Source organism: Hemiscyllium ocellatum, chromosome 3 (genome assembly GCF_020745735.1).
Source record: "Hemiscyllium ocellatum isolate sHemOce1 chromosome 3, sHemOce1.pat.X.cur, whole genome shotgun sequence".
In the NCBI taxonomy this organism is placed as follows: domain Eukaryota; kingdom Metazoa; phylum Chordata; class Chondrichthyes; order Orectolobiformes; family Hemiscylliidae; genus Hemiscyllium; species Hemiscyllium ocellatum.
Genome location: NC_083403.1, coordinates 45,672,947 through 45,699,064, shown reverse-complemented (window position 1 = coordinate 45,699,064; position 26,118 = coordinate 45,672,947). Strand labels below are relative to the sequence as shown.

General features: G+C 39.7%; 1 protein-coding gene across 2 annotated transcripts in view; it reads left to right on the top strand.

Annotated features, from left to right (window-relative positions):
- Positions 1-26,118, top strand: part of rngtt (RNA guanylyltransferase and 5'-phosphatase) — a 420,807-nt gene that overhangs the window by 145,014 nt on the left and 249,675 nt on the right. For both annotated transcript variants that reach the window (XM_060856948.1, XM_060856941.1), the window contains exon 11: positions 17,865-18,029. In XM_060856948.1, the coding sequence (XP_060712931.1) occupies positions 17,865-18,029 (165 nt within the window). The remainder of the gene's footprint in view (positions 1-17,864; positions 18,030-26,118) is intronic.

Sequence of the window (26,118 nt, the reverse complement as noted above, 5' to 3'; positions counted from 1 at the left end):
TTACAGATGACTGAATGAAGCATGAACAAAAGAGAACTAAATTTAGAATAACTTAACCTACCTATAAGCCAAGTCAATTCTATTGCAATTTAATGATGCTGTTCCAAATACTTGTACATCCCCATAAACACCAGCTTGGCAAAAAAAGGTAAAATCAAACATAGGTCCTTATAGGAGAGATGTCAGATAGGGAGAAGATCAGCATGGAGTTGTTTTTTTGACCAGCAGCCTCAAACAGACTGCTTGCTAAAACCAAAACCCTGAACTTGGAGAACTGATCACTCCCCTTTCATTGTACAAATGCTTTAAAAAAATGTCTTAAAGGCTTTTTCAAGTAGATATTTCCACACATATTGGAACATCTGCCTTTACAACCCATCTCGAAAAAAACCAAGGACAGAATAACCTTGTTATTCTGGAGCAGCATCATCCACACTGGACAGAAGAGGGCATAGAATTAAAGTAATTGGCAAAGGAGCCCAAAACAATTTGTGAAACAAATTTGTTCAAATAGCAAATAATTAGGGTCTGAAATGTGTTGCCTTGGAGTGTGATAGAGGCAGATTCAAATGAAGCATTCAAAAGTGAATTGACTTTTATTTGAAATATAACAATGTGCAATGTGGAGAGAGAAGGAAGGAAAATGGTACTCAATTAATTGCTCATTTGGAGAGCCTGTGTGCAGACAACAGGCTGAATGGTTTATTTGATTTCACTGCTCTATTCTAGAAATGAAAGCTAGTACTTTGACTAATTAATTAGCAGTTCTGTGTATTTGTGTTTCTAAATCCTTTTGGAGTTCTAACCCAAATAGGCACATTATCCAAACACTACAAGGCATCCCAATTCTTCCTATTAAAATATGCAGTATCACTCATATGTATTGAGTAAAAGCTAAAAGAATTGCCATTGCTGTAAATCAGAAACAAAAATAGAAGTTGCTGGAAAAGTTCAGCAGGTCTGGTAGCATCTGTGAAGACAAATCACGTTTTGGGTCCAGTGACTCTTAGAACAGAAATGAAATTAATTTACCAATTATGTTATTGTAGTAGTGTTTTATTTTATTCCTGCTTTCTTGCTATTAACTGTATCTCCTAATTTGCTAATTGCAAATTTAGGAGTTGTACTCTTGGTTCCTGAGGCCAAATTGTTTATGCAAATTGTGAACCATATTGATGCTTGTGAATCACAACTCCTCAACTTTTGTTAACATTGGTAGCTTATCCTTGACTCTGCTTTCTGTTTTGTAGTCAGCTGGCTGTCCATGTAACTGTTAATCCCCTAACTCTATATGTTCTGAAATAAAAGCAAGAAGTACTGAAAAAAAATTCAGCTATGATCGCAGTATCCATCCAGAGAGAAACAAGTTGACTTTTCCAGTATAGTATGATTCATTTTTAGATGGTGGGACTGGAATCAGTCACTAAATGGCCATTGACTGGTCACTAAATATCTACGAAAAGCCCAAAGGTGAGCAGATATCTCTAATGCCCTTCTTTGCCTCTTGCCGCCATAAATTGGGAGTCTGATTTAGGGCAGATGGGAAGGAAGTGAGCCAGTCATGCACACCATTTCTGCATGCTATGACCGCCTACAAACACGTTAGCAGAGGGTTGTGAAATCAACATTATTCCTTCTGTTATCTCCTTCACTTTTGGATCGTCTTTAAAATTGCATATTGCACTGATCAGTATCACCTTGTCCTTTATCTCAATCCATATAGATTCTGTTTCTATCTTAATTTTAGTTATGCATCTTTTTTCAATTACTGTTTCTGTTTTCCTAGGTAGTACAATGATGCCACCATCCTCCTTTCCCACATCTTCTAAATAAGTTATATCATACTGTATATTTTGTAACTCTGTCATGTTCTTTATATGGTCTCCATTACCTGCACTAACTTTGGCTCATCAGTGCACATTCTCCCCAGTTCTTGTGCTGTTACAGATGCTGTGTAAATTGCCGTGTAAGCAATTTAACTATTTTCTCTCTCACTTCACTTTTAAGTTCATTTTATGTTTCTATAACTGTATGTGTTCCCTGACTGTTTGTCAGTCCAGTTTCCTTTTGTTTTCTTTACCTGTTTGCGCACAATCACAGAATTCACACTCATTGCAGTGCAGAAGGAGGCAATTTTACCAATCATATCTGCACCAGCTGTCAGATGAGCATTATGATTTGGTGTTATTTTCTTGCATTTTATTGTATACTGGTTAAGAGCTCTATTGCTATGCCTTCACTGTTGCTTCACATCTCTTACTTTCAATTTGTTGTCATGCTATTGAGTAGCATTAATAAATATCTAGAAGCCAATCACACATCAGCTTGTGTGAATTTTGAAGTTCAGTATGAACAAAAGTTTACAAAACAGAATTATAGTACGATGTGTTATAGAACATAGTACATAGAACAGTACTAGGTACTAGTACTTTAGGGCGGCACGGTGGCACAGTGGTTAGCACTGCTGCCTCACAGCGCCTGAAGACCCGGGTTCAATTCCCGACTCAGGCGACTGACTGTGTGGAGTTTGCACGTTCTCCCCGTGTCTGCGTGGGTTTCCTCCGGGTGCTCCGGTTTCCTCCCACAGTCCAAAGATGTGCGGGTCAGGTGAATTGGCCATGCTAAATTGCCCGTAGTGTTAGGTAAGGGGTAATGTAGGGGTATGGGTGGGGTTTCGCTTCGGCGGGTCGGTGTGGACTTGTTGGGCCGAAGGGCCTGTTTCCACACTGTAGGTCTAAGTCTAATCTAAAGTACAGCACAGAACAGGTCCTTCAACCCACGATGTTGTGCCGACCACTGATCCTCATGTATGCACACTCAAATTTCTGTGACCATATGCATGTCCAGTAGTCTCTTAAATGTCCCCAGTGACCTTGCTTCCACAACTGCTGCTGGCAACGTATTCCATGCTCTCATAACTCTGTGTAAAGGACCCGCCTCTGACATCCTCTCTATACTTTCCTCCAACCAGCTTAAAACTATGACCCTTCATGTTAGTCATTTCTGCCCTGGGAAATAGTCTCTGGCTATCGACTCTATTATGCCTCAATTAGGTCCCCTCTTCTCCTCCTTTTCTCCAATGAAAAAAGTCCGAGCTCAGTCAACCTCTCTTCATAAGATAAGCCCTCCAGTCCAGGCAGCATCCTGGTAAACCTTCTCTGAACCCTCTCCAAAGCATCCATATCTTTCCTTTAATAGGGCGACCAGAACTGGATGCAGATTCCAAGTGTTATAAAGTTTTATAGAGCTGCAACAAGATCTCCTGACTCTTAAACTCAATCCCCCGTTAATGAAAGCCAAATCACCATATGTTTTCTTGACAACCCTGTCCACTTGGGTGACCATTTTAAGGGATCTATGTACCTGCACCCCAAGATCCCTCTGTTCCTCCACACTGCCAAGAATCCTATCCTTAATCCTGTAGTCAGCTTTCAAATTCGACCTTCCAAAATGCATCACCTCTCATTTATCCAGGTTGAACTCCATCTGCCACCTCTCATCTCTGCATCCTGTCAATGTCCCGCTGCAGCCTACAACAGCCCTCTATACTGTCAACGACACCTCCAACCTTTGTGTCGTTTGCAAACTTGCTGACCCATCCTTCAATCCCCTCATCCAAGTCATTAATAAAAATTACAAACAGTAGAGGCCCAAGGACAGAGCCCTGTGGAACACCACTCACCACAGACTTCCAGGCAGAATATTTTCCTTCTACTACCTCTCGCTGTCTTCTGTTGGCCAGCCAATTCTGTATCCAGACAGCTCTGTTCCCTTGTATCGCATGCCTCCTGACCTTTTGAATGAGCCTACCCTGGGGAACCTTATCAAATGCCTTGCTGAAGTCCATAAACACCACATCCACAGCTCATCAACTTTTCTAGTCACATCCTCAAAGAACTCGATAAGGTTTGTGAGGCATGACCTGCCCTTCACAAAGCTGTGCTGACTGCATTTAATCAAGCCATGCTCTTCCAGATGGTCATAAATCCTATCCCTCAGAATCCTTTCTAACACCTTGCAGACGACAGATGTGAGACTTATTGGTCTGTAATTGCCGGGGATTTCCCTATTTCCTTTCTTGAAGAGAGAAATTATATTTACCTCTCTCCAGTCCTCAGGTACGACTCCAGTGGAGAGCGAGGATGCAAAGGTCTTTGCAAGTGGCGAAGCAATTGCATTTCTCGTTTTCCAAAGTAGCCGAGGACAAATCTGGTCCAGGCCTGGCAACTTGTCAATCTTAATGTTTGACAAAATTTTCAGCACATCAGCTTCCTCTCTATCTCTATCCATTCCAGCATACACACCTGCTCTTCAAAGGTTTCATTCACTACAATGTTCATTTCTTTTGTAAAGACAGAAGCAAAAAACTCATTTAGGGCTTCCCCTACCTCCTCAGACTCCACAAACAAATTCCCTATGCTATCCCTGACCGGCCCTACACTTTCTTTGACCATTCTTTTATTCCTCATGTAAGTGTAAAATGCCTTTGTGTTCTCTCTAATCCGTTTTGCCAAGCCTTTCTCGTGTCCCCTGCTGGCTCTCCTCATACCATTTTTGAGCTCCTTCCTCGCCTGCCTGTAATCCTCCAGAGCTGAGCTTGACCCTAGCTTACTCCACCTTATGTAAGCTACCTTTTTCCTTTGACAAGAAGCTCACCGCTCTCGTCATCCAAGGTTCCTTTATGTGACCACTTCTTGCCTGTCTCAGAGGAACATATTTATACATCACTTACAACAACTGTTCCTTAAACAGTCTCCACATGTCTATAGTGCTTTTACCATGGAACAATTGCTCCCAATCCATGCTTCCTAACTCATGTCTAATTGCATCATAGTTTCCTCTTCCCCAATTAAATATCCTCCAATTTTGCCTAATCCTCTCCTTCTCCTGAGCTATGTAGAATGTGAGGCAGTTGTGGTCACTATTACCAAAATGCTCTCCCACCACAAGATCTGATACCTGCCCTGGCTCATTTCCGAGCACCAAGTCTAGAATGGCCTCTCCCCTCATCGGCCTGTCAACGTACTGAGTTAGGAAACCCTCCTGAACACACCTTACAAAAACAGCTCCATTCAAATCTTCTGCTCGAAGGAGGTTCCACTCAATATTGGGAAAGTTAAAGTCACCCATTACAACAACCCTACCATGTCCACAATTTTTCAAAATCTGCCGACCTATGCTTTCTTCCATCTCACTGCTGCTGTTGGGAGGCCTGTAGTAAACCCCTAACGAGGTGACTGCTCCCTTGCTGTTCCTAATTTCCACCCATACTGACTCGAATTTATTGAATTCTTCATAAAGATACAAGCATTTTATTAATAATGGATTTGATGGTCCAGGCTTCCGGAAGTTTGCTTGAGTCTAGAATGTAAAATTGCTGTGTAACATTACATGGTAGCTGTTGTCAGAATCATAATTTAATCTTTTTCTTCAGGCAAAAATAAGCAATTTCATAAAAGCATGTTGATAAGTGGTATCTGCAGCAATAAGAAACAACAGTGGGATGTTTTTCCTTGTTTCACCATGTTAAAATGATAAAATAAAGTCATTGGAATTATGAGACATAAAATATTGAATTCTATTGGGGAACTTTGTGCTCAATTTGCAAAAAGCGGAGATAAACATTGAGGCAAATGAAACAACCTAACATCCCTGGAGGATATTTTAATACTGATACACAGTGCACGATGTTTGGCATGTACCCTCCATATCTTGTGCTTTTAAACATAGCACTATTAATGTGAATGTTTTTTGTGGTTTACTTGGTGCTCTCATAAAGACCAACTCTCAGAATGTTGTAAGTCTTCATATAGTATTGTAGGCACAGGAGAAACCTTGTAAAGCTAGAACAAGAATTTAGGAGTTTTAAGAATTAAAAATTATGAAGGAAATGGGCAAAATCAGTCATTAGTGCAGTGATCAATATTGGGGATGAGGGATTAAAAATTAGGAAGTTTGGACATCAGTTTTCTACCAGAGAAGTTGAAAGGTATACATTGTTTGGGGTCAGGATAGGCCTTGTAAATGAAGAGTACAGATAGGATTCTGGAGAGGATAGGGATTGTAGGATACATTTAACGATTGCTTAGGTTGTACTCTGTGATAAAGGAATGACAGAGCTGAGATTCATTCCTGTTCCTGACAAATGTTAGATTATTACTCTTAAATTACTGTCCATGTTTAAAAGTACATTTGGTGTTTTAAGTTTTTCTTTTGCTGGTAAATGTGTCTTTGAGGTGAGCATGGGCTTGGTGTATAATTAATGCATTATGTCCTCAACCACAGTACTGTTAAGAATGGAGTTCCAGGACTTTGGCCCAGCAGCACTGGCTGAGCGATGATCTAGTTTTATAGAAGCAAAAGATGCTGGAAATCTGAAACAAACACAGAAAATGTTGCTAGAAGCTCAGCAAGTCTGGCAGCATCTGTACAGAGAGAAATAGATTTAATATTTCAAATCCAATATAACTCAAATATAGTTTTTCCATGTTCATTTCTGGGATGTGGGCATCACTGACTAGTCCAGCATATGTTGTTCATTCCCAATTGCCTGGCAGAAGGTGCCATTTAATCTCTGCATTGTTTAGGGAATCATTACATCACAGTGCTAGTAGGATGGGAGTTCCAGGATTTTGACTCAGTGACCATGATGGTGCAGTGATATAGTTCTACATCTAGATAGTGTATGGCTTGAAGACAAACCTGCAGGTGGTGGTGGTCCTATCTATCTGCTGCTGTTGTCCTTCTCGCTGGGAGAGATTGCAGTTTGGAAGGTGGTGTTAAAGGAGCTTGAGCAAGTTGCCGCATTGCATCTTGTAGATGAAACAATTGCCACCGATGCACAGTGGCAGCAAAGTGAGTGGTGATTACATAGTATCGAGCATCATTTGTGTCCCCTCACATACTGAAACAGTCAAGGACATATGCAGCAAGGCAAAGACGGTACTCAAATTTGGGCTCATCAGTGACAAATAGCATTCATCCCAGGCAATGACTGTCTCCATCAAAAGACAATCAAACAATCTTCTCTTAATGTTCAGTGGCATGTCCATTACTGTATCTCCTCGCTATCAGCATCCTGACATTCTCATTGACCAGATATTGAATTGGACCAGCCATTTAAACACTGTTCCACAAAAGCAAATCAGAGGCGTAATTTGCTTCCTGTCTCCCCTGTACCTGACCAATGTATTCTAAGACACTACTCAAAAGTGTGATGGAATACTTTCCATTTGTACGGTTTGGCAGAGTTCCATCAACACTGAAGAAGTTTAACATCATCCAGGAAAAAGCACCCTGTTTGATTTGCACCTATTCCACTTCAACAATCAACATTCCTTTCCTTCACCATATTGCACAGTAGCATCAGTCTATCTTTTACAAAATATGCTTCAGTAACTTGTGCAAGGTTCTCGAACAATACCATCCGAACACATGACCTCTAACACCTAGATGGACAGGAGGACAGATGCATGGTCACACCATACCCTGGACGTTCCTTATCAAACTACATACCATCCTGACTTGGAGCAATGTCACTGCTCCTCCACTATTGTGGGGTCAAAATTCTTCCTCTCATCACTCTGAGTATACTCATTTCAAGAACTGCAGGGTTACAAGAAGCCAGCTCGCAACTATCTTCTACAGATCATCAGAGATGGGCTTTAATTGCTGCCCTAACTAGTGGTGCCCACATCCGTGAACAAACAAAACCGTTTCATGAACCAAAATCCTCATACTCCACTCTTAACAGTGCAGTAGGTGCATGTATACCAGTTGGACTGCAGTCATTCAAGTTTGCCATAAGCACCTCAGTGGCAAATATAGATGAACAACACATGATCGTTTTGCCAAGAAAATTCGCATTCCACAAAAAAAAGTAAATCGTTTTTCTTTTATATTCCAAAGTTTCATTACAAAAAACATTGCAAATTTTATACAAACTTATGTCAAAGTGAATAGTCAAGGATTACATGTTTGAGGTAAGGTCCTGGGGAGTGTTATTGAACAAAGAGACCTTGGAGTGTAGGTTCATCGTTCCTTCAAAGTAGAGTTGCAGGTAGATAGGATAGTGAAGAAGACGTTTGATATACTTTCCTTTATTGGCCAAAGCATTGAGTATAGGAGTTGGGAGGTCATGTTGCGACTGTATGGGACATTGGTTAAGTCACTTTGGAATGTTGCATGCAATTCTGGTCTCTTTGCTATCGGAAGGATGTTGTGAAACCTGAAAGGGTTCAGAAAAGATTTATAAGCATGTTGTCAGGGTTGGATGATGTGGCTATAGTAAGAGGCCAAATAGGCTGGGGCTGTTTTCCCTGGAGCGTTAGAGGCTGAGGGGTGACCTTATAGAGGTTTATGAAATCATGAGGGCCATGGATAGGATTAATAAACAAAGTCTTTTCCCTGGGGTCGGGGAGTCCAGAACTAGAAGTCATAGGTTTCGAGTGAGAGGAGAACGATATAAAAGAAACCTAAGGGGCAACTTTTTCATGCAGAGGGTGGTGCGTGTATGGAATGAGCTGCCAGAGGGTGTGGAGGTTAGAACAATTGCAACATTTAAAAAGCATCTGGAAGGTTATATGAATAGGAAAGCTTTAGAGGGATTTGGGACAAGTGCTAGCAAATGGAACTAGATTAGGTTAGGATGTCTGGTTGGCATGGATGAATTGGACTGAAAGGTCTCTTTCCATGCTGTACATCTCTGTGACTCTATCAGTGATAGACTACATTTGGCAGTTACTGGTAGTGGCTAAATAGAAGGTTAGAAATGTCATGTCATTCACAAGTCAAAAGTCACAGCAGAATTCTCAACCTGAATTTTAAAATCTTCACAATACTTATTGGATTTCTGAAATCTTTGTATTAAGAGAAAAATAGAAATTTTATTTTTCGTTATCTTTATTTCATTCTGTACCTAATTTGAGTATCATTCATTGTATTTCCTCTTAGGTTGTTTCTCTTTAATTCTAAGGTGAAGTCTAATTGCTCTGTTGTTCACTTGATGTCCCAGATACCTCATCACTCTCTGTGTGTTGTCAACTTTTGCTTAATCTTATTATATTGCACATTTGTTTTAGATGAAGGCTGCAGACTAAAGTATAACTTATGGCATTCACTGTGATGTCCCACTCCAGTGAAATGTTTGTAGATGTTTGGTTTAGAAAAAATATAATCCTAACACTGATTTTATGTGGAACTCTCGTATTATTTCCAAATCAGGAAAGCGGTTGAAAAAGTTTAATCATTAGAAATTGAGCAATAATTTGGTTTCAAATGATAGTTCCTAAGCTCAGATTTTCAACATGGGCGTGACTTGGATGATGAGTTTTGAAAATGTGAACGATAAAGTAGTGGGATGGATTGAGGCAAGTTTATGAATGCTTGTATAAACAGAGTCAACAACATTAAACTATGTTAAATCAAAAGGAGAAAACCACTTACTTTTAGTAATCATTTTCCATCATTGCTGTCTTTTAAAGAATAAATGCTATTTTTAGGAAGACCTTTTTGTCAGTTTATTATTTACCTACAATGATGCCTGGTGGAGGTGAGGCTGGGGAAGGTAACTTCATTAAGTGTGGAAGTCTATCAGCATCATTTCAGTTTCACTTTGCTGCTGAAGAGACAAATGTTTTAATAAATACAGAAAAATAATATACTGCGAATGAGGTCATTTTAAGGAATGGAGAAATTGAGAGACCTTTCTGCTGAGAAGTTTTCTATTCGTTTACGTTAAGTTGAGCTTGAAACTGTCCAACAGTGCCGATGGGCACACAAAGTTTCTCATTCTTATGTTGGAGGGTTCAATAATCTTCTGGTCTCTTAGCATGGTTGACCTCCCTGTATAGCATATTTGTAGTGATTAGAACAAAGGCCAGGTGGATCTCTTTGACTGTGAAATCCTTGATTGGGGTTGTTATCCTTGTCCAATCAGGGAGCCCTAGCTGACAGACTTAATCAGGAGATTCAGACAGCTTCCTTCTTCTAGGAACTGGGTCTGAGCTTGCTGGTCAGAGTCCATGTCCTGTGTAAACAGAAATAAAAGTTGACTTGGTGATGGGATGTCAACCTCTGTGCAGTTATTTCAATATCTTTGATCTTGATTTTACATCCATGGCCCCTCAAATCCTCTTTTGCTTGATTAACACTAGTATGGGTGCCCTAGAAAGGACTGCTTCATTGGTGATGAGATGCCAAGGCTGTGTTGTAAGCAGTAGAGATCTAACGTATTGAGCCATTTTTTTTGTTTCTAAGTGTAAATTGTCAAGGCTTTGTTGCTGAGGATTCACACCAAGGCACTATCTCCCACAAAAGTGTCCTCAGGGGTGGATGTAAAATACCTCTTGTCACTGTTAGGACAATTGGGCAACTGTCCCTTTTTCCTGGCTAGCATTTAGACCCCAACTAACCTCACGGATTGCCAAGTCATTTCTCTTGGGCTGCTTTTTGTTCCTTGCTGTGTGGGCTTGGACCGCTTCATTTGCATACGAGGTATGAAAATCACTTGAATGTGCTTTATTTGCATTGTTAAAATTAAAACACCAGATTACTGTCCAACAGGTTTATTTGGAAGATCTAGCTTTTGAAACTGCTTCTTCGTCTCAGCCACCTGATGAAGAAGCAGCGCTCCAAAAGCTAGTGCTTCCAAATAAACCAGTTGGACTAAAGCCTAGTGTTGTGTGATTTTTAACTTTGTCCAGTTCAGTCCAACACTGGCTCTATCAAATCATTCATTTGCATTGTAATATTTGGGAATATGCTAAGATCATGAAAAGTATTAAATAAACATGTTTATTTAGTTTTACCTCTTCCATCATTTGAGAGGCTTGTTGACATTATTTAAGAGTGTCTTATGCACTAGCCAAAGTGGCACCTTCAAGATGACATTTTTTCCTGTATCATACTGATCCACAGAATTAGATTCTCTACAGTGTGGAAACAGGCCCTTCGGTCCAACCAGTCCACTGTAACCCTCCGAAGAGTAACCCACCCAGACCCATTTCCCTTTGACTATTGCACCTAACACTATGGGCAATTTAGCATGGCCAATTCACCTGACCTGCACATCTTTGGATTGTGGGAGGAAACCGGAGCACCCGAATGAAACCCACACAGACACGGGATGAATGAGATTAGATCCATTATCATTTAATCACACAGGAAAAGAAAAAAAAGTCCTTAAAACCTGAGAGCTAGTGGTGTATTCATGATAAAAACAATGACTGCAGATGCTGGAAACCAGATTCTGGATCAGTGGTGCTGGAAGAGCACAGCAGTTCAGGCAGCATCCAACGAGCAGCAAAATTGACGTTTTGGGCAAAAGCCCTTCATCAGGAATAAAGGCAGTGAGCTGGAAGCATGGAGAGATAAGCTAGAGGAGGTTGGGGTGGGGAAAGAGTAGCATAGAGTACAATGGGTGAGTGGGGGAGGAGATGAAGGTGATAGGTCAGGGAGGAGAAGGTGGAGTGGATAAGTGGAAAAGAAGATAGACAGGTTGGACAAGTCATGGGGAGAGTGCTGAACTGGAAGTTTGAAACTAGGATGAGGTGGGGGAAGGGGAAATGAGGAAGCTGTTGAAGTCCACATTGATGCCAAGGGGTTGAAGTGTTCCAAGGCGGAAGATGAGGCGTTCTTCCTCCAGGCATCTGGTGGTGAGAGAGCGACAGTGAAGGAGGCCCAGGACCTCCATGTCCTCGGCAGAGTGGGAGGGGGAGTTGAAATGTTGGGCCACGGGGCGGTGTGGTTGATTGGTGCGGGTGTCCCGGAGATGTTCCCTAAAGCGCTCTGCTAGGAGGCTCCCAGTCTCCCCAATGTAGAGGAGACCGCATCGGGAGCAACGGATACAATAAATGATATTAGTGGATGTGCTGGTAAAACTTTGATGGATGTGGAAGGCTCCTTTAGGACCTTGGATAGAGGTGAGGGAGGAGGTATGGGCACAGGTTTTACAGTTCCTGCGGTGGCAGGGGAAAGTGCCAGGATGGGAGGGTGGGTCCTAGGGGGGCGTGCACCTGACCAGGTAGTCACGGAGGGAACGGTCTTTGCGGAAGGCGGAAAGGGGTGGGGAGGGAAATATATCCCTGGTGGTGGGGTCTTTTTGAAGGTGGCAGAAATGTTGGCAGATGATTTAGTTTATGCGAAGGTTGGTAGGGTGAAAGGTGAGCACCAGGGGTGTTCTGTCCTTGTTATGGTTGGAGGGGTGTGGTCTGAGGGCGGAGATGCGGGATGTGGACGAGATGCGTTGGAGGGCATCTTTAACCACGTGGGAAGGGAAATTGCGGTCTCTAAAGAAGGAGGCCATCTGGTGTGTTCTATGGTGGAACTGGTCCTCCTGGGAGCAGATACGGCGGAGGCAGAGGAATTAGGAATACAGGATGGCATTTTTGCAAGAGATAGGGTGGGAAGAGGTGTAATCCAGGTAGCTGTGGGAGTCAGTGGGTTTGTAAAAAATGTCAGTGTCAAGTCGGTCATCATAATGGAGATGGAGAGGTCCAGGAAGGGGAGGGAGGTGTCAGAGATGGTCCAGGTAAATTTAAGGTCAGGGTGGAATGTGTTGGTGAAGTTGATGAATTGCTCAACCTCCTCGTGGGAGCACGAGGTGGCGCCAATGCAGTCATCAATGTAGCGGAGGAAGAGGTGGGGAGTGGTGCCGGTGTAATTACGGAAGATCAACTGTTCTACGTAGCCAACAAAGAGACAGGCATAGCTGAGGCCCATACCTGTCCCCATGGCTACCCCTTTGGTCTGGAGGAAGTGGGAGGATTCAAAGGAGAAATTGTTAAGGGTGAGGACCAGTTCGGCCAAACGAATGAGAGTGTCAGTGGAAGGGTACTGTTGGGGACATCTGGAGAGGAAAACACTGAGGGCTTGGAAGCCCTGGTCATGGCGGATGGAGGTGTAGAGGGATTGGATATCCATGGTGAAGATGAGGCGTCGTGGGCCGGGGCAACGGAAGTCTTGGAGGAGGTGGAGGGCGTGGGTGGTGTCTCGAACGTATGTGGGGAGTTCCTGGACTAGGGAGGATAGGACAATGTCGAGGTAGGTAGAGATGAATTCAGTGGGGCAGGAGCATGCTGAGGGCCATTCCTTTTCTGATCCTCAGCTCGAACTCTCATTATTCAATTACTTTCCTTGCCGTTTATATTCAAATTCTCTCTTCCCTCCATGTTCTTTCTTGCCTTTATCATTTCTTTTTCTTCCCTTTCCTGTATTTTTTTTTCTCTTCGCTTTTTTCTTATCTGTTCTTTATCTTGAAATTCTAATATCTGATATGAACTTTTAATCATTCAATTTTCAAGGACAGAATTTTCAAATCCTCACATAATTTTCCTTACTTCTGCTAGGAGTACACTGGCATCAAATGCAGAAATTTCTATATTGTAATACTGCAGACTTAAACTCTGTAGTTTTTACTTTTAAAAATTGATTTCAAGTTATCAGTTTACCCTTTCTAATTTTTTCATTTCGTCTGTAGATTCAAATTGTAAAATGAGCCTCCAGTTTATGTCCAAGATGCAGGAAATGCTTGGGAGAGGTGGTGGTGAGATGGAATTGGGTGTCATCATAAAATAAAGCAATACTGGAGAAACCCAATAGCCCTGACAGCACCTTTTAAGATAGAAATAAAAATAATGTTTTGAGTCGAATATGATTACTTTGGCACAGTTTTAATTGTTCTAAAGGAGAATCATCTTGAACTTGAAACAGTAACTTTGTTTCAATCTCCAAAGATCTGCCAGCCCTATTGAGTTTCTCTGGCACTTTCTGTTTTTAGTTCAGATCGCCAAGATCCTTTGTATTGTTTGGGTTTGAGTTGAGCCAGGATCAACAGAGTTTAGAATTGCCAGCACTGATTGTGTTTTGGAGATGCCTCACTATATTACAATCTGTAAATCTCCTTAGTGAAAGTTGGCTAAAAATAAATAGTGGGGAACTTTCCTTTGCTCCCCTTCAAATAGTGTTAAATTTACAATGTTCCTTGGTAGGGAAACTTTAATAAATTGTCCCAGACTAAGTGATCTCGGACTAAGCCCCACTCTCTGCAACATGATCCTCAGTTGCACAGGTCACAGTCAATGAAGATTGGGGACAATAGTTCATCTTCACTAACACTCAACACTGGAGCCCCCCAGGGTACGTACTCAGCCCCCTATTGTACTCATTGTATACCCATGACTGCGTCACCAAATTCCAGACTAATGCCATTTGCAAGTTCACTGATGACACCACCACAGTCGGTCGAATCTCTGATGGTGACGAAACACAGTACAGACAGGAGGCGGAAGACCTGAAAAAATGGTGCACTGAGAACAAGCTCTCAATGCTGGCAAAACCAAGAAAATCAATATTGACTTTTGGCGGGATGTTACTGGTTGCCTCCCCAACACTAACAGTACAAATGTCGAACGAGTGGAGAGTGTCAAGCTCCTGGGAATGGTTGTCCACCACAAGCTTTCTTGGACTCTTCATGTGGATGCATTGGTTACAAAGGCCCAACAATGTCTCCTCTTCCTTAGCCAGCTGAGGAAATTTTGCATGACGGTGAATACCCTTGCCAACTTTTATAGGTGCGCCATCGAGAGCATTCTGTCTGAATGTATCACTACCTGTATGGCAACTGTCCCATTCAAGATCGGAGACGGTTACAGAGAGTGGTGAACTTGGCCCAATCTCAAAGGCCAAACTCCCATCTATAGAATCCATCTACCAGGCCCACTGTCATGGAAAGGCCACCAGCATTCTCAAAAATCCATCCCACCCAGGCAATGTTTTTCTACAACCTCTACCATCGGGGAGAAGGTACAGAAGCCTGAACATATGTACCAGCCAGTTTTGAAACAGTATCAACCCTATTGTTATTAGAGTAATGAATGGACTGTCAAACTCTTAGCATTTGTCTGTCCTGTGTTTTTGTTTTGCCATTGTTTGCCTATTATCTACTTATTATGTTATTTAATTATGTGATCTGCCTGTATTGCTTGCAAGACAAAGCTTTTCACTGTACCTCGGTACACGTGACAATAAATTCAATTCAATTCAAAAAGAAAGATTCTATCTCTGATGGTGCAGAGTTCCTTGAATTTTGTGCTGTGGTCTCAGCCTAGTTTTTTTTTGTTCATGTTCCTGGAATGGAACTTGAGCTTTACAGGTTGCATCTTTGGCTACCTGTTGAGCTGGAAGGATAGACATTAACTATGCAGTGGAAGAGAATTTTTTTTAAGCTTAGAGCCCAATACTCATCTATAAGTCAAGTTCAGCTAGTAATAGTGGTAGGCTTTGATTTTTTGTATAAATAATTTTATTAGTGTTCTGGTTCTTCTAAAATAAATCTGTTTGCTACAAAACTAGCCTTGTTTGAAAGTTTCTCTACTGTAGATAGTTGATTTCATTGTTGTAGCTCCTGGATTACAGTGCTGTATGATTAGGACAGTAAAACTAAAGTCTTCATTGAATCCAGGAAAACATACAGCATCGTGCCAAAATTTAAAGCAGGAAGTCATTTCTGAGTCAGAATTGCAGCATTATGACTCACGTGAATAATTTAAATGTTCAGTCTGGTTCTTTGTTTCCTGCCAAATGTAGAACTTTAATCAATGCATTGCGCTTCCCCCCTGTCTATTTGACTCACACGTGTAGATTTTAAAAAAAGGTTACCCATTATGAAAAATCAGCACATTTATTTACCTTCCCTGAGGGAACATTGGAATTTGGATTGAGCAGAACCTTGGTTTCATGCTTAGTTGGCAACATCCTCAAACTTAATCAATAGCTCCAAATGCAATTGTGGCCCTGGGGATTAACATCTGTTTCTGATTTTGTATCCTGTAACAAGAAGAAGCTTGAGCTCTGTTGTGTGAATGCAACTACTTAATTAAGCGGAAACCAGGATCATCCGAACTAAAATATTAGACTTCCTCAGGCTTGAATCAGAGTTGCTGATTTTTCTGACGTATCTGTTTGTTTACAGTCTACACTATAAGGAAGATGCAAAGCAGCATTTCTTGACATTGAACATTTTAAAAACTTCTTTTCACAATGTTTATCAATAAAAGCTTGCATTTGTATTGCATCTCACACATGAAGGAAGGTCAGTGATCTTTTACATTAACTTTATTTCTTTCCACAGATAATGACTGACCTGTTGGGTGTTTGTAGTATTTTCTATTTTCACTTTCAGATTTCCAGCATCTTCAGTATTTTTCTTTTGTAATACCTTATTGTAATTGGACTAATTATAATACTTCAGACACTTGGATTTCCCTCCTAACCAATGGTGACTCAGTAACTCACTGATAGGTCATATATAACTGGTATTGGCAGTAATCAAGTCTGTGTATTTTTCTTGTAATGGGCAGTAATCTGATGAGTTGCAGACCTTCACCCTCTAACTACAGACAAAATTTCACTCCATAAATGTGTTAACCCTTTAATGGTTAGAACTTATCTGTACAATGGGCTTAACACATCAAAACCAAACCATAGAGACAGACTTTTACCAAGCTGAGAGATTGTATGAAGGACGGGGTATCAGGCGCTTCTTAAATAACACATCATCTTGAAGTCAGTTCGGTACCAACATTACTAAGTCAAAATATTGATGAAAGGTTACAAACCTAGAAGGTTAATGTGGCCAGACCTATTGAACTTTCCCATAATTTTCTATTTCTATTTCTATTTCCAAATCTCTTTCATTGATTAGGTTCATTAAGAGTTTTATAGAATGGGAAAAGAATACAGACAGGGGAGGAGGCCATTGGCCCATTGTTTTTTTTGATTAGATTAGACTTAGTGTGGAAGCAGGCCCTTCGGCCCAACAAGTCCACACCGACCCGCCGAAGCGCAACCCACCCATACCCCCACATTTACCCCTTACCTAACACTACGGGCAATTTAGCTTAGCCAATTCACCTGACCCGCACATCTTTGGACTGTGGGAGGAAACCAGAGCACCCGGAGGAAACCCTGGTGCTGATGTTTGCATGTATGCAACGCCATTTCCCAGATCCATTAGATGTGCTCCTTTCCAATACTAACTTGTAAATAATGATATAGTTTGTACATGGGTTGGCACTTGTAATGAAGCATGTCAAGAACCCTTCTTTTCTTTGAAAATCCACAAGAACTGCAGATGCTGTAAATTAAAAACAAAAACAGAAGTTGCTGGAAAAGCTCAGCAGTTCTGGCAGCATCTATGAAGAGAAAGGGCTGCTGAACCCGAAACATTAACTCTGATTTCTCTCCAAAGATGCTGCTAGACTTACTGAGCTTTTCCAGTAATTTCTATTTTGTTTTCCTTCTTTTCTCTTACCACTTTAGAACCATCCAATGAGAATAATTAATTTCATCTCCCAGCTGTCCATTCAGTATTCTACCAGTTTCTGTTTGCTTATTCATTTACTGATGGCACCTCTGATGCCAACAGACTCAATTGGTTGCTGCTATTGTTCCCACTGTGCAGGAACACTCAACTTCATACCTAACCTATTTCGCCTCTTCTATTTTACCTGTACCACCTTTATGAGCCTCAAGCACCTAACTTCATGCCTCTACACTCTGATCTTTATTTTCAAGCCTTCACCAGCTGAATTTAAATTTGAAGCCCGAAGTCAGTATTCTTTTTAGGTAAATGCATCATGGTTATGGAACAAAGGTAGTTAGGAAAAGGTCGCAGTGCAGATGAGCTGTGACCAATTGAATGAGAAAAGCAACTTTTAAGGGTTGGATAGTCTGCTTTGTTTTGGCACTCCAATTCATAGTGAAGCTACAAGTAGTGGGCAAAGTAAAAAGAAAATCTGTTTTTCTTTTTATAAACAAATATGTTATCTTTTTGACATTTAAAAACACAATTGCTTTCGTTGTAGGGGAAGCCAGTTGGCGACTGTGATTTTAATGTTCGATTGAGCTGTATTGAGAAGGAGATAATTCAGCCACGACACGAAAAAATGAAGAGTGGGCAGATTGACAAAACAAGGGAACCGTTCAGTGTTCGAAACAAACCATTCTTTGACATCCATGCTGCAAGAAAGGTGAATAATTATATTCTTCCAATGATGTTTTATGATTCTGTTTTTATTTTGATAGTTCAATGAGACAAATTGTATGTTTTAGGACAGGGCTTTGATCTCATATGATGCTGAAGTACTAAATTTACAGGCAATTGCTAGACTGCAAATATTTTTTGCAGTTAACCTGAAGGTATAAAAACCTTTACCTCCACTGACAATTATTTATGTGTAACAATGAGCTGTTGCCAACATCTGTCAGATCAACTCCGACTGGACCAGTTATTTTATACTGGAGAAACTTTGATGTTGAGTGATGCCTTTTTCCTTATTTATGACACAATAACTTCTCAGCAATAAATGTGCTGAGAAATAGAACAGCTATTGTAGCACATCTTAATGCTACACACGGTGCTAAAGAGTGCTGTGCCTTTATGTATGTTAATATTTCCACACATTAAGACCTTCCATTCATGACCCATGAACTTGATTTTCAGTTGAAAAAGTTTTTGTTATGAATTTGTTCATTGTTGAAAATCCTTCAAATGTGTTCCGATGCCACAGTGATGTATGTTTCTTGGAGTTGAATAAGGCTGGAATCTAAAATAAAAGTAAGGTCAAACTTATTTGGATAAATTTTATTCTTGGATATGGTAGTTGTTTTACGTTAAAAGAACTTTTAAACAAATATTAGCATTACTGAAAAGTATTGGAAGAATGCAAAATAGTTTAAATGCTTTTTTGTTTTATATTGTGCTATTATGACAGATTATTTCTGCAAAGCATTATGACGATTTAGGTCTGTAGAGACATATACATTATTAACTGTATTATGTAACATAATATGAAGCTATAATAATATTCAAAGCATTTAGCATTTCAGCACTCGGACAACAGCAATGGAGTGAAATTTGTTTTGAAAAAGTGAATAGACAAGACATTAACAAGGATAAGTCAGATTCAGGGACCGTGGTCCAGGGGTCAGATGTGTTTGTTTTCTAATTCATTTATGGGACATAGGTGTTATTGTTCAGGTCAGCATTTATTGCCCAGCCCCAGTTGTCCTTGAGAAGGTGGTGGTGGGCTGCCTTCATGAACTACTGCATGCCATGTGCTGTGGGTCGACTCTCGATGTATTTAAGGCGGGATTTCCAGGCTTTTGACCCAGTGGTAGTGACGGGATGGCAAAATGCTTCCAAGTCAGAATTTGAATGACTTGCAGGGGACCTTACTGGTAGTGATGTTCCCATATATTTGCTGCCATTTATTTTCTAGATGTCACTTATGGGATTTGAAGGTGTCGCATAAGATTCTTTGATGAATTTCTGCATTGCATCTTGTAGATGTTACCCACTGCTGCTACTAAGCATCAGTGGTGGAGAGTGTGGACGTTTATGAATGTGGTGACAGTCAAAAAGGTCTTTGTCCTGGATTGTGCCAAACTTCTTGAGTTTTGTTGGAGCTGCACTCATTCAGAAGTGAGGAGTATTTCATTATGCTTGTCATTTGTGTCTCGTAGATGGTAGGCAGGCTTTGGGGAGTCAGGCAATGAATTGCTTGCTGTAGTATTCCTAATCTCTGAACTGCTGCTGTAGCCACTGTATTTATAGCATCAGTTGAATTTAGTTTCAGGTCAATGATAACTTCCCCAGGATGTTGATAGTTGGGGATTCAGTGATGCTATGCTATTGAATGTTAAACAGCGGTGGTTAGGTTGTTTCTTATTAAAGATGGTCATTGCCTAGCATTTGTATGGCATAAATATTGCATACTACTTTTCAAACCAAGCTTGGATATTGTCCAGGTCTTGTTGAATTTAGACATGAACTGTTCCAGTGTCTGAGGAGTTGCAAATGGTGCAGAACATTGTGCAATTGTGGGTGAACATTTTCACTTTGGAAAGATAATCATTAACGAAGAAGCCGAAGATGTTTGGCCCTAGGACACTACCCTGAGGAACTCCTGCTGAGATGTCCTGGAGCTGAGATGACTGATCTCTGACAACCACAATCATCATCTATGTGCCAGGTCTGACTCTAGTCAATGAAGAGTTTTCTCCTATTCCCATTGATTGCAGTTTTGCTAAGGCTGCATCATGTCACATGTGGCCTTCATGTCAAGACCAGTCACTCTCACCTCACCCCACCTCTGAAATTCAGCTCTTTTATCCAGGTTTGAACCAATGAGGTCCAAACTGCCCCTGGTGGAATCCAATCTGGGCATCCGTGAACGGCTTTGTTTTGTGAAGCACGTGCTTCTTAATAATACTGTTGCTGACACATTCTATCACTTTATTGATAACCAGGAGTTACAAATGAGGTGGTAATTGGCCCGTTTGGAATTGTTCTGCTTTTTCTTTTTCGGACACAATTGAGTAATTTTCCATATTGCTGGGTAGATGTGGCTGTATGGGAACAGCTAAAGGTGTGTCAAGTTCTGGAGCACGAGTCCTCAGTACTGTTGCTGGAATGTTGTCAGGGCTTGTAACTTTTACGTTGTTCAGTGCCTGCAACCGTTTCTTGGTATCACACGGAGTGAATCGAGTTGACAGACCGGTACCTGTGATGCTGGGGACCTCGGGCAAAGACTGAGAGTGTGGTAATGTGAAACAAGCCAGGCTGAATGAGGTTATTGAAAGACACATGTTTATATCATCCCTTTCATGACCTGAGGAAGTTTTGATATACTTTAATTTTGAATACAATGAAATGCTTTGGAAGTATAATTATTCTGTTATGGAAGAAATGCAGCAGTTGCTTACTGCATAGCAATGATCCAAAAATACAATACAGTTATAATTAGAAAATTTGTTTGTAGTTGAGGAATAAATATTGTCTCGGAAAATTCCCCTTTCACTCTGAAATACTGTCAGAGACTGCTCGGAAGGGGAGATGGCTTGGGACAATCAAGGAGCTTATTTTTGATTTTTGTTAAAGAAAATCAGACCACTGGAGGTTCTGAATATTTTATTTCAAAATTAGGAGATAGTTTCTAATCCTTCTAATCAAGTAGGCAAATCAATAAATGTATTGAGACATGGGTGCAAACTAGTCACTGATCTTGAGTGATGATTCATGAGCCCTCTGGAAGAGGAACTGTAAATATATTAATTAGAGGCATATGTAGATGTTACAAATTGGTACTATTGTATAGCATTGACTTATTGTGACTTTGTAAGTGGAGAGTTGTAGTTGGAGTAATACCACAAACCCCTTTTGAAGGAATTGATTTTATCTTGGGGTGTGACCTGGCTGGATCAAAAATTTTAGCCTCAATAAGGGTATTCCCACATTTAATAAAAGTATAGGAAATTTAGTTACTACAGGAGAAGCCTCTTGGATTGTGTTATGATTTGATTCAAAGCCCATAGAATAAAACAGGAAGAGTCTATGCAAAAGGGGAGGGTGACATGTAAATTCACTTATTTGACACTAGTTTTGAAAATAAAATAAAAAAAGAATGAGGCTGACCTGTTTAGCCCATCATCTTTAACAGAAAGGCAACAGGTAAATCCTAAGTTGAGAGAACTGTATCAAATAGCCTATTTAGCTATCAAATCTGAGTATTTTTATTTAAATGTCAAAGTGGTTATGAGCAAACAGAGGCCACCTCAACGACCAGCTAAAAGTGAGCACTAGACAGTTTCATGATTGTTCTATCTGACAGTGGTGACAAGATTTCATGAGTGACTCACAAAATTCCAGTGGCACATTATCTTAGTTATTTGAGACAATGGTTGGAGGACAGTGTTCAGAGAATTGGGCAAGCATGGCTTGTCACAAAACATAATTAAAGGGATTTTAGTAAGTCTCATTGACTGATGCAGCCAAAGGAATATTCCTAAATGGACATTATCAATGCACATTTATACAACTTGAAATGAAAAATGCATCAGCAACTTGAGAATGATTAGCCAACAGACCATCAAAAGATTATGCCACTGTGCAGTCTCGTTGCATTCAGTCGACCTTGGAAGACCGTGAACTTTGCAAGAAGTGAATTTTCCAGAGTACAAGAAACTTGTTTGGACATACTTAAAGAGAAATTACCTACCAGCATCACTGCCCTCTGAGCATTTACCTGCTAATGTGTTTGCTGACTTTGTTTGCAACCCGAAGGGATTGGTGCCCAGAAGGTAGCTCATTGAGACAGAATCTGGTACGCTCAAAGGGAAGAGATTTAACAATAGGGGGGCAGTTATAAACAGTCCAACAAGTCAGGGCTGGGAAAATAATTCCTGAGGTGCATGGGAGAAAATGCCAGTAACGGTGTCGAGTTATCAGGGAGCAAAGCCATTTTTCAAGGTTCCTTAAGACATGGGTTTAAGGAACGATTGCTGGTAGCAAGTGAGCTGAGTTAGCAACTTGACTAAAGGTCTTGGGAGGAGATAATAACTAAAGAAAATAGCATCAAATCCACACATATATTTGCTGACAAGCCTACTAAAACTGTGATAGCTGAACAGGGGCCCTTTGCTGAGGTTTTAGGTAAAAAGGTTAAATCTGTCTTTCAGATTTTTGTAATAAAACTGTTAAATATTTCTTGTGTACTGTAAACATAGTTTGTTTGCTTTTTTTGTTTGTGTTCAAGCTTTTATATTTTGTTAAAAGTACATTGACCTCATAGAGTCATAGAGATGTACAGCATGGAAACAGACACTTCGATCCAACTCGTCCATGTCGACCAGTTTTCCCAACCCAACCTCGCCCCACCTGCCAGCACCCGGCCCATATCCCTCCAAACCCTCCCTATTCATGTATCCATCTAACTGCCTCTTAAATGTTGCAATTGTACCAGTCTCCACCACTTCTTGTGGCAGCTCATTCCATACACGTACCACCCTCTGTGTGAAAAAGTTGCCCCGTAGGTCTCTTTTATATCTTTCCCCTCTCACCCTAAATCTATGCCCTGCAGTTCTGGATTCCCCAACCCCAGGGAAAAGATTTTACATATTTATCTGATCCATGTCCCTCATCTTGTGAATATGTTTAGTCACAGACCTCCATAGTGAACGAAAAGCAAAATATAACTTATGATCTATCCAGTCAGGTCTCATTCTGGATTTGACATTGAGTATTGCCATCAGTTAGGTTCAAAGTAGTGAGTTTATTCTCCCTATTCGAGTAGAAAAGCAAAATGTTTTGTAACAGCTGTGCAATTTCTAAATGTTGATATACATTGAGACTTGAATATGCTTGTTTATGGAATATATAGAATGCAATGTAGGAGCAATTCCAAAGGCATTGTAGTTGAGATCTTGCTAATGAACACCCGTGTGTAAATGAGGATTTGAAGATGAATATAGATGGAACAATGGTCATTCGTGAAGTGACTTTGGGCATTGGGAAGGAAGCTGTTACATGAAATTTGGTGGCTGGATGAGAACAGACAAGACTGATTTAGTCAAGGATGGTACTGTGATGACAGACTGGAGAGGGGAAGATATAAAGGAAAATTGCGTTGTAGATTTATGTTAAAAACTGGAGAAATCAAGTATGACACTGTGCTTTCACTTATCATAGATCTGTTTGTTAAGTCTATCTGCATAATCGTCTGTTGGTATGCCAGTTCGCATGTGTCACTAGTCACCTGGAAAAAGTTAAATAGAGTTTTGTGTAAACTGATAATGCAATTTATAGAAAAAAACTTCGCAATTGTAATTTCATTTGTGACTTCTTAAAACTTGCAGTATATTTCATTATTTTTAAAACTAGAACAAAAGTCTGATAGTCCCAGCATTTCGACAATTTTTATTATTTTTGCAGGGTATCCTGATTTGGTAGATTCTAATAACATTTTCTCCTATGTTGTGATATTAATTTACAAGTTGCAGTCTTCATGAAATCTAATGAAGGCTTATCCTGTCTATTGGTTGAAGTAGCTACCTTGCCAGAATTTAATGTAATCTGAGTGGAAACTAATAAATCGCGTATGTTTTTTATGTTAATTTTAACTATGTTTATAGACTATGAATGGCCTTTTTTAACATCTGTGGTAGTGTTGTTCTATAAAATCCAATATTCCAAAATACCACTCAAATTTATGTGAAGTTGATTTTACTATGTAAAAAGGTTATTTATATTACTATATGCATTGTACTCTCATGCTTACAGTTTGTGCAATGTATATATAATTAATTTTGACTTTGAGAAATAATCAGTTTTAGAATGCAACTTTAAACATATCAGAAATATTTTAACTTGATAATGTATGATTGTATTCAGCTTTTAAGTAGAGAAGGGTCTACGTTATTAAATCTTCTAACTACCATGAATTATCATTTGCATAGCATGAGGTATCATCAGTGTAAACTGAGTATTGTGATTGAAGATTTTTACAATTGTGATGCAAGCAATGTAATTTGTGTATATTTGAATATCAGTTACTTTAGTTTGGATTTGAGCTGGTTTTATGTGGTTTTGATTTAAGATTTAACGATTAACTTGCACTTGCACTGCCGTAGCCATGGTTTTTAAAAAATGTGCGAGAGAGAGTTTGTGATGCGTAATGGGGTTTTGTTTTCATTAGTAAAATTTTTATGTGCAAACAAAGTAAGCAGTTGTGCATTTAGCGTTGTTTAGAAGGTCAGAAATTTTTTTCACTTCCAGGAAATGCCCACAGCTTGAAAAAAAAGCCTTTTGGGTTTCAGGCTGGCAAACTTTGCAGAGGTCTTAGCTGAAACTGTATGTGTAAACAATTCCTCCTGAGAAGTGTTGTGAAATGAGCTAGTTCAGCGCATGTAGTTTAGCTTTAAGGTCCAGACCAAAAGGTAGCGTTGAAAGTTATCAGATTTCATGATCACATTGAATGGTGGAGCATACTCGATGGGCTAATTGTCTTACTTCTGATCCTTTGTCTAATGGTGTTCTAGAATGTTTAGTTAAAACCCAGAAGGGATTATTTGAAGCTGTGAAAGTCTACATTCAGTTGTACAAAGGCTCCAAGAAAAGACTATCAAATTCTCAGGACTAGGAATTCATGCATCTGTTCAGTGAAACTCTTTTATAGTGAAAGGACTTTTCTCTCTAGTGTTAGTACTGCAAAAGAGTATTGTTAGAATTATTGGGACTGTATTTCATCACGTATTTCAAAATATTTATACTTGTGTTATATATAAATAGTTTGGTTTATTCTATTTTATCTTCATTTCTTTTGTGCATTAAACTTTTTTGTTAAAACCAAATCTGCAGCATTGAGTGCTTGTGTTTCAGGTAAGGACCACTTTGTTAAAGCCAAAATAAATAGCAATAAGTTCTATCAAGCCAGATTTCAGCCCGGGATCTGATTTGTACAATATTAACATCAGTTGGGCTCAATACAATGCAGTCAATGTACTTATCTGTGTATGCCAGGAACAGTTACATTTATTTACATTGAAAATGCTTTATTGTGAAACAAAATGTCAACTTACAGAGGAAAGAAAGAAAATATTTCCCATTGGTCAAATATTTATCAGTTCGAGTATTTCATGTTTACATAATTTTGTCCAATTGATGTAACATGATTTCACATCTGAAAAGTATTATAAAATTTTCTCCAAATTCTAAGGTTAAAAATAATGGCTCTTGGAAGTGATGTGGTGTATAAGTATACAAACAGTTTACTTATACACTGTTTGTATACTTATACACCACATATGCTCTTTTAATCCAATTTTTGCTAAGTCACTTTTTTTGGTATAGTGTTGCACTGTTTGTTATGTTTATGCCACTATTTGCAAGTTTATTGTTATGTTGTATCATCAACATAATTAAAGAAAATATATTCACTTAAACAGTGATTGAAGCACTTTATTGAAATATCTACTCAAAAAGTTAACTTTTAAAGTGGACTATAATTTACTATGTGTACTATTCTGTGTAAATACAAGTAATCTCTTAAAGTAATTCTAAATCTCTTATATGCTCATACTAGAATAGAAAAACGTTAACTGTATCATGCATCGTGTTTCCTGGATAGGTACTACAGGAATTTGAGATAAATTGTGCATTTGTTAAAATGTTTTGATGCAGGTCAATGAAGTAAAGCTGCACTAGTCAACCTGCATTATGATTTCAATTTAATTGATCTGAGTCAGCCTTTGCAATTGCCCCATGAGAAGTGTAATCTAAAG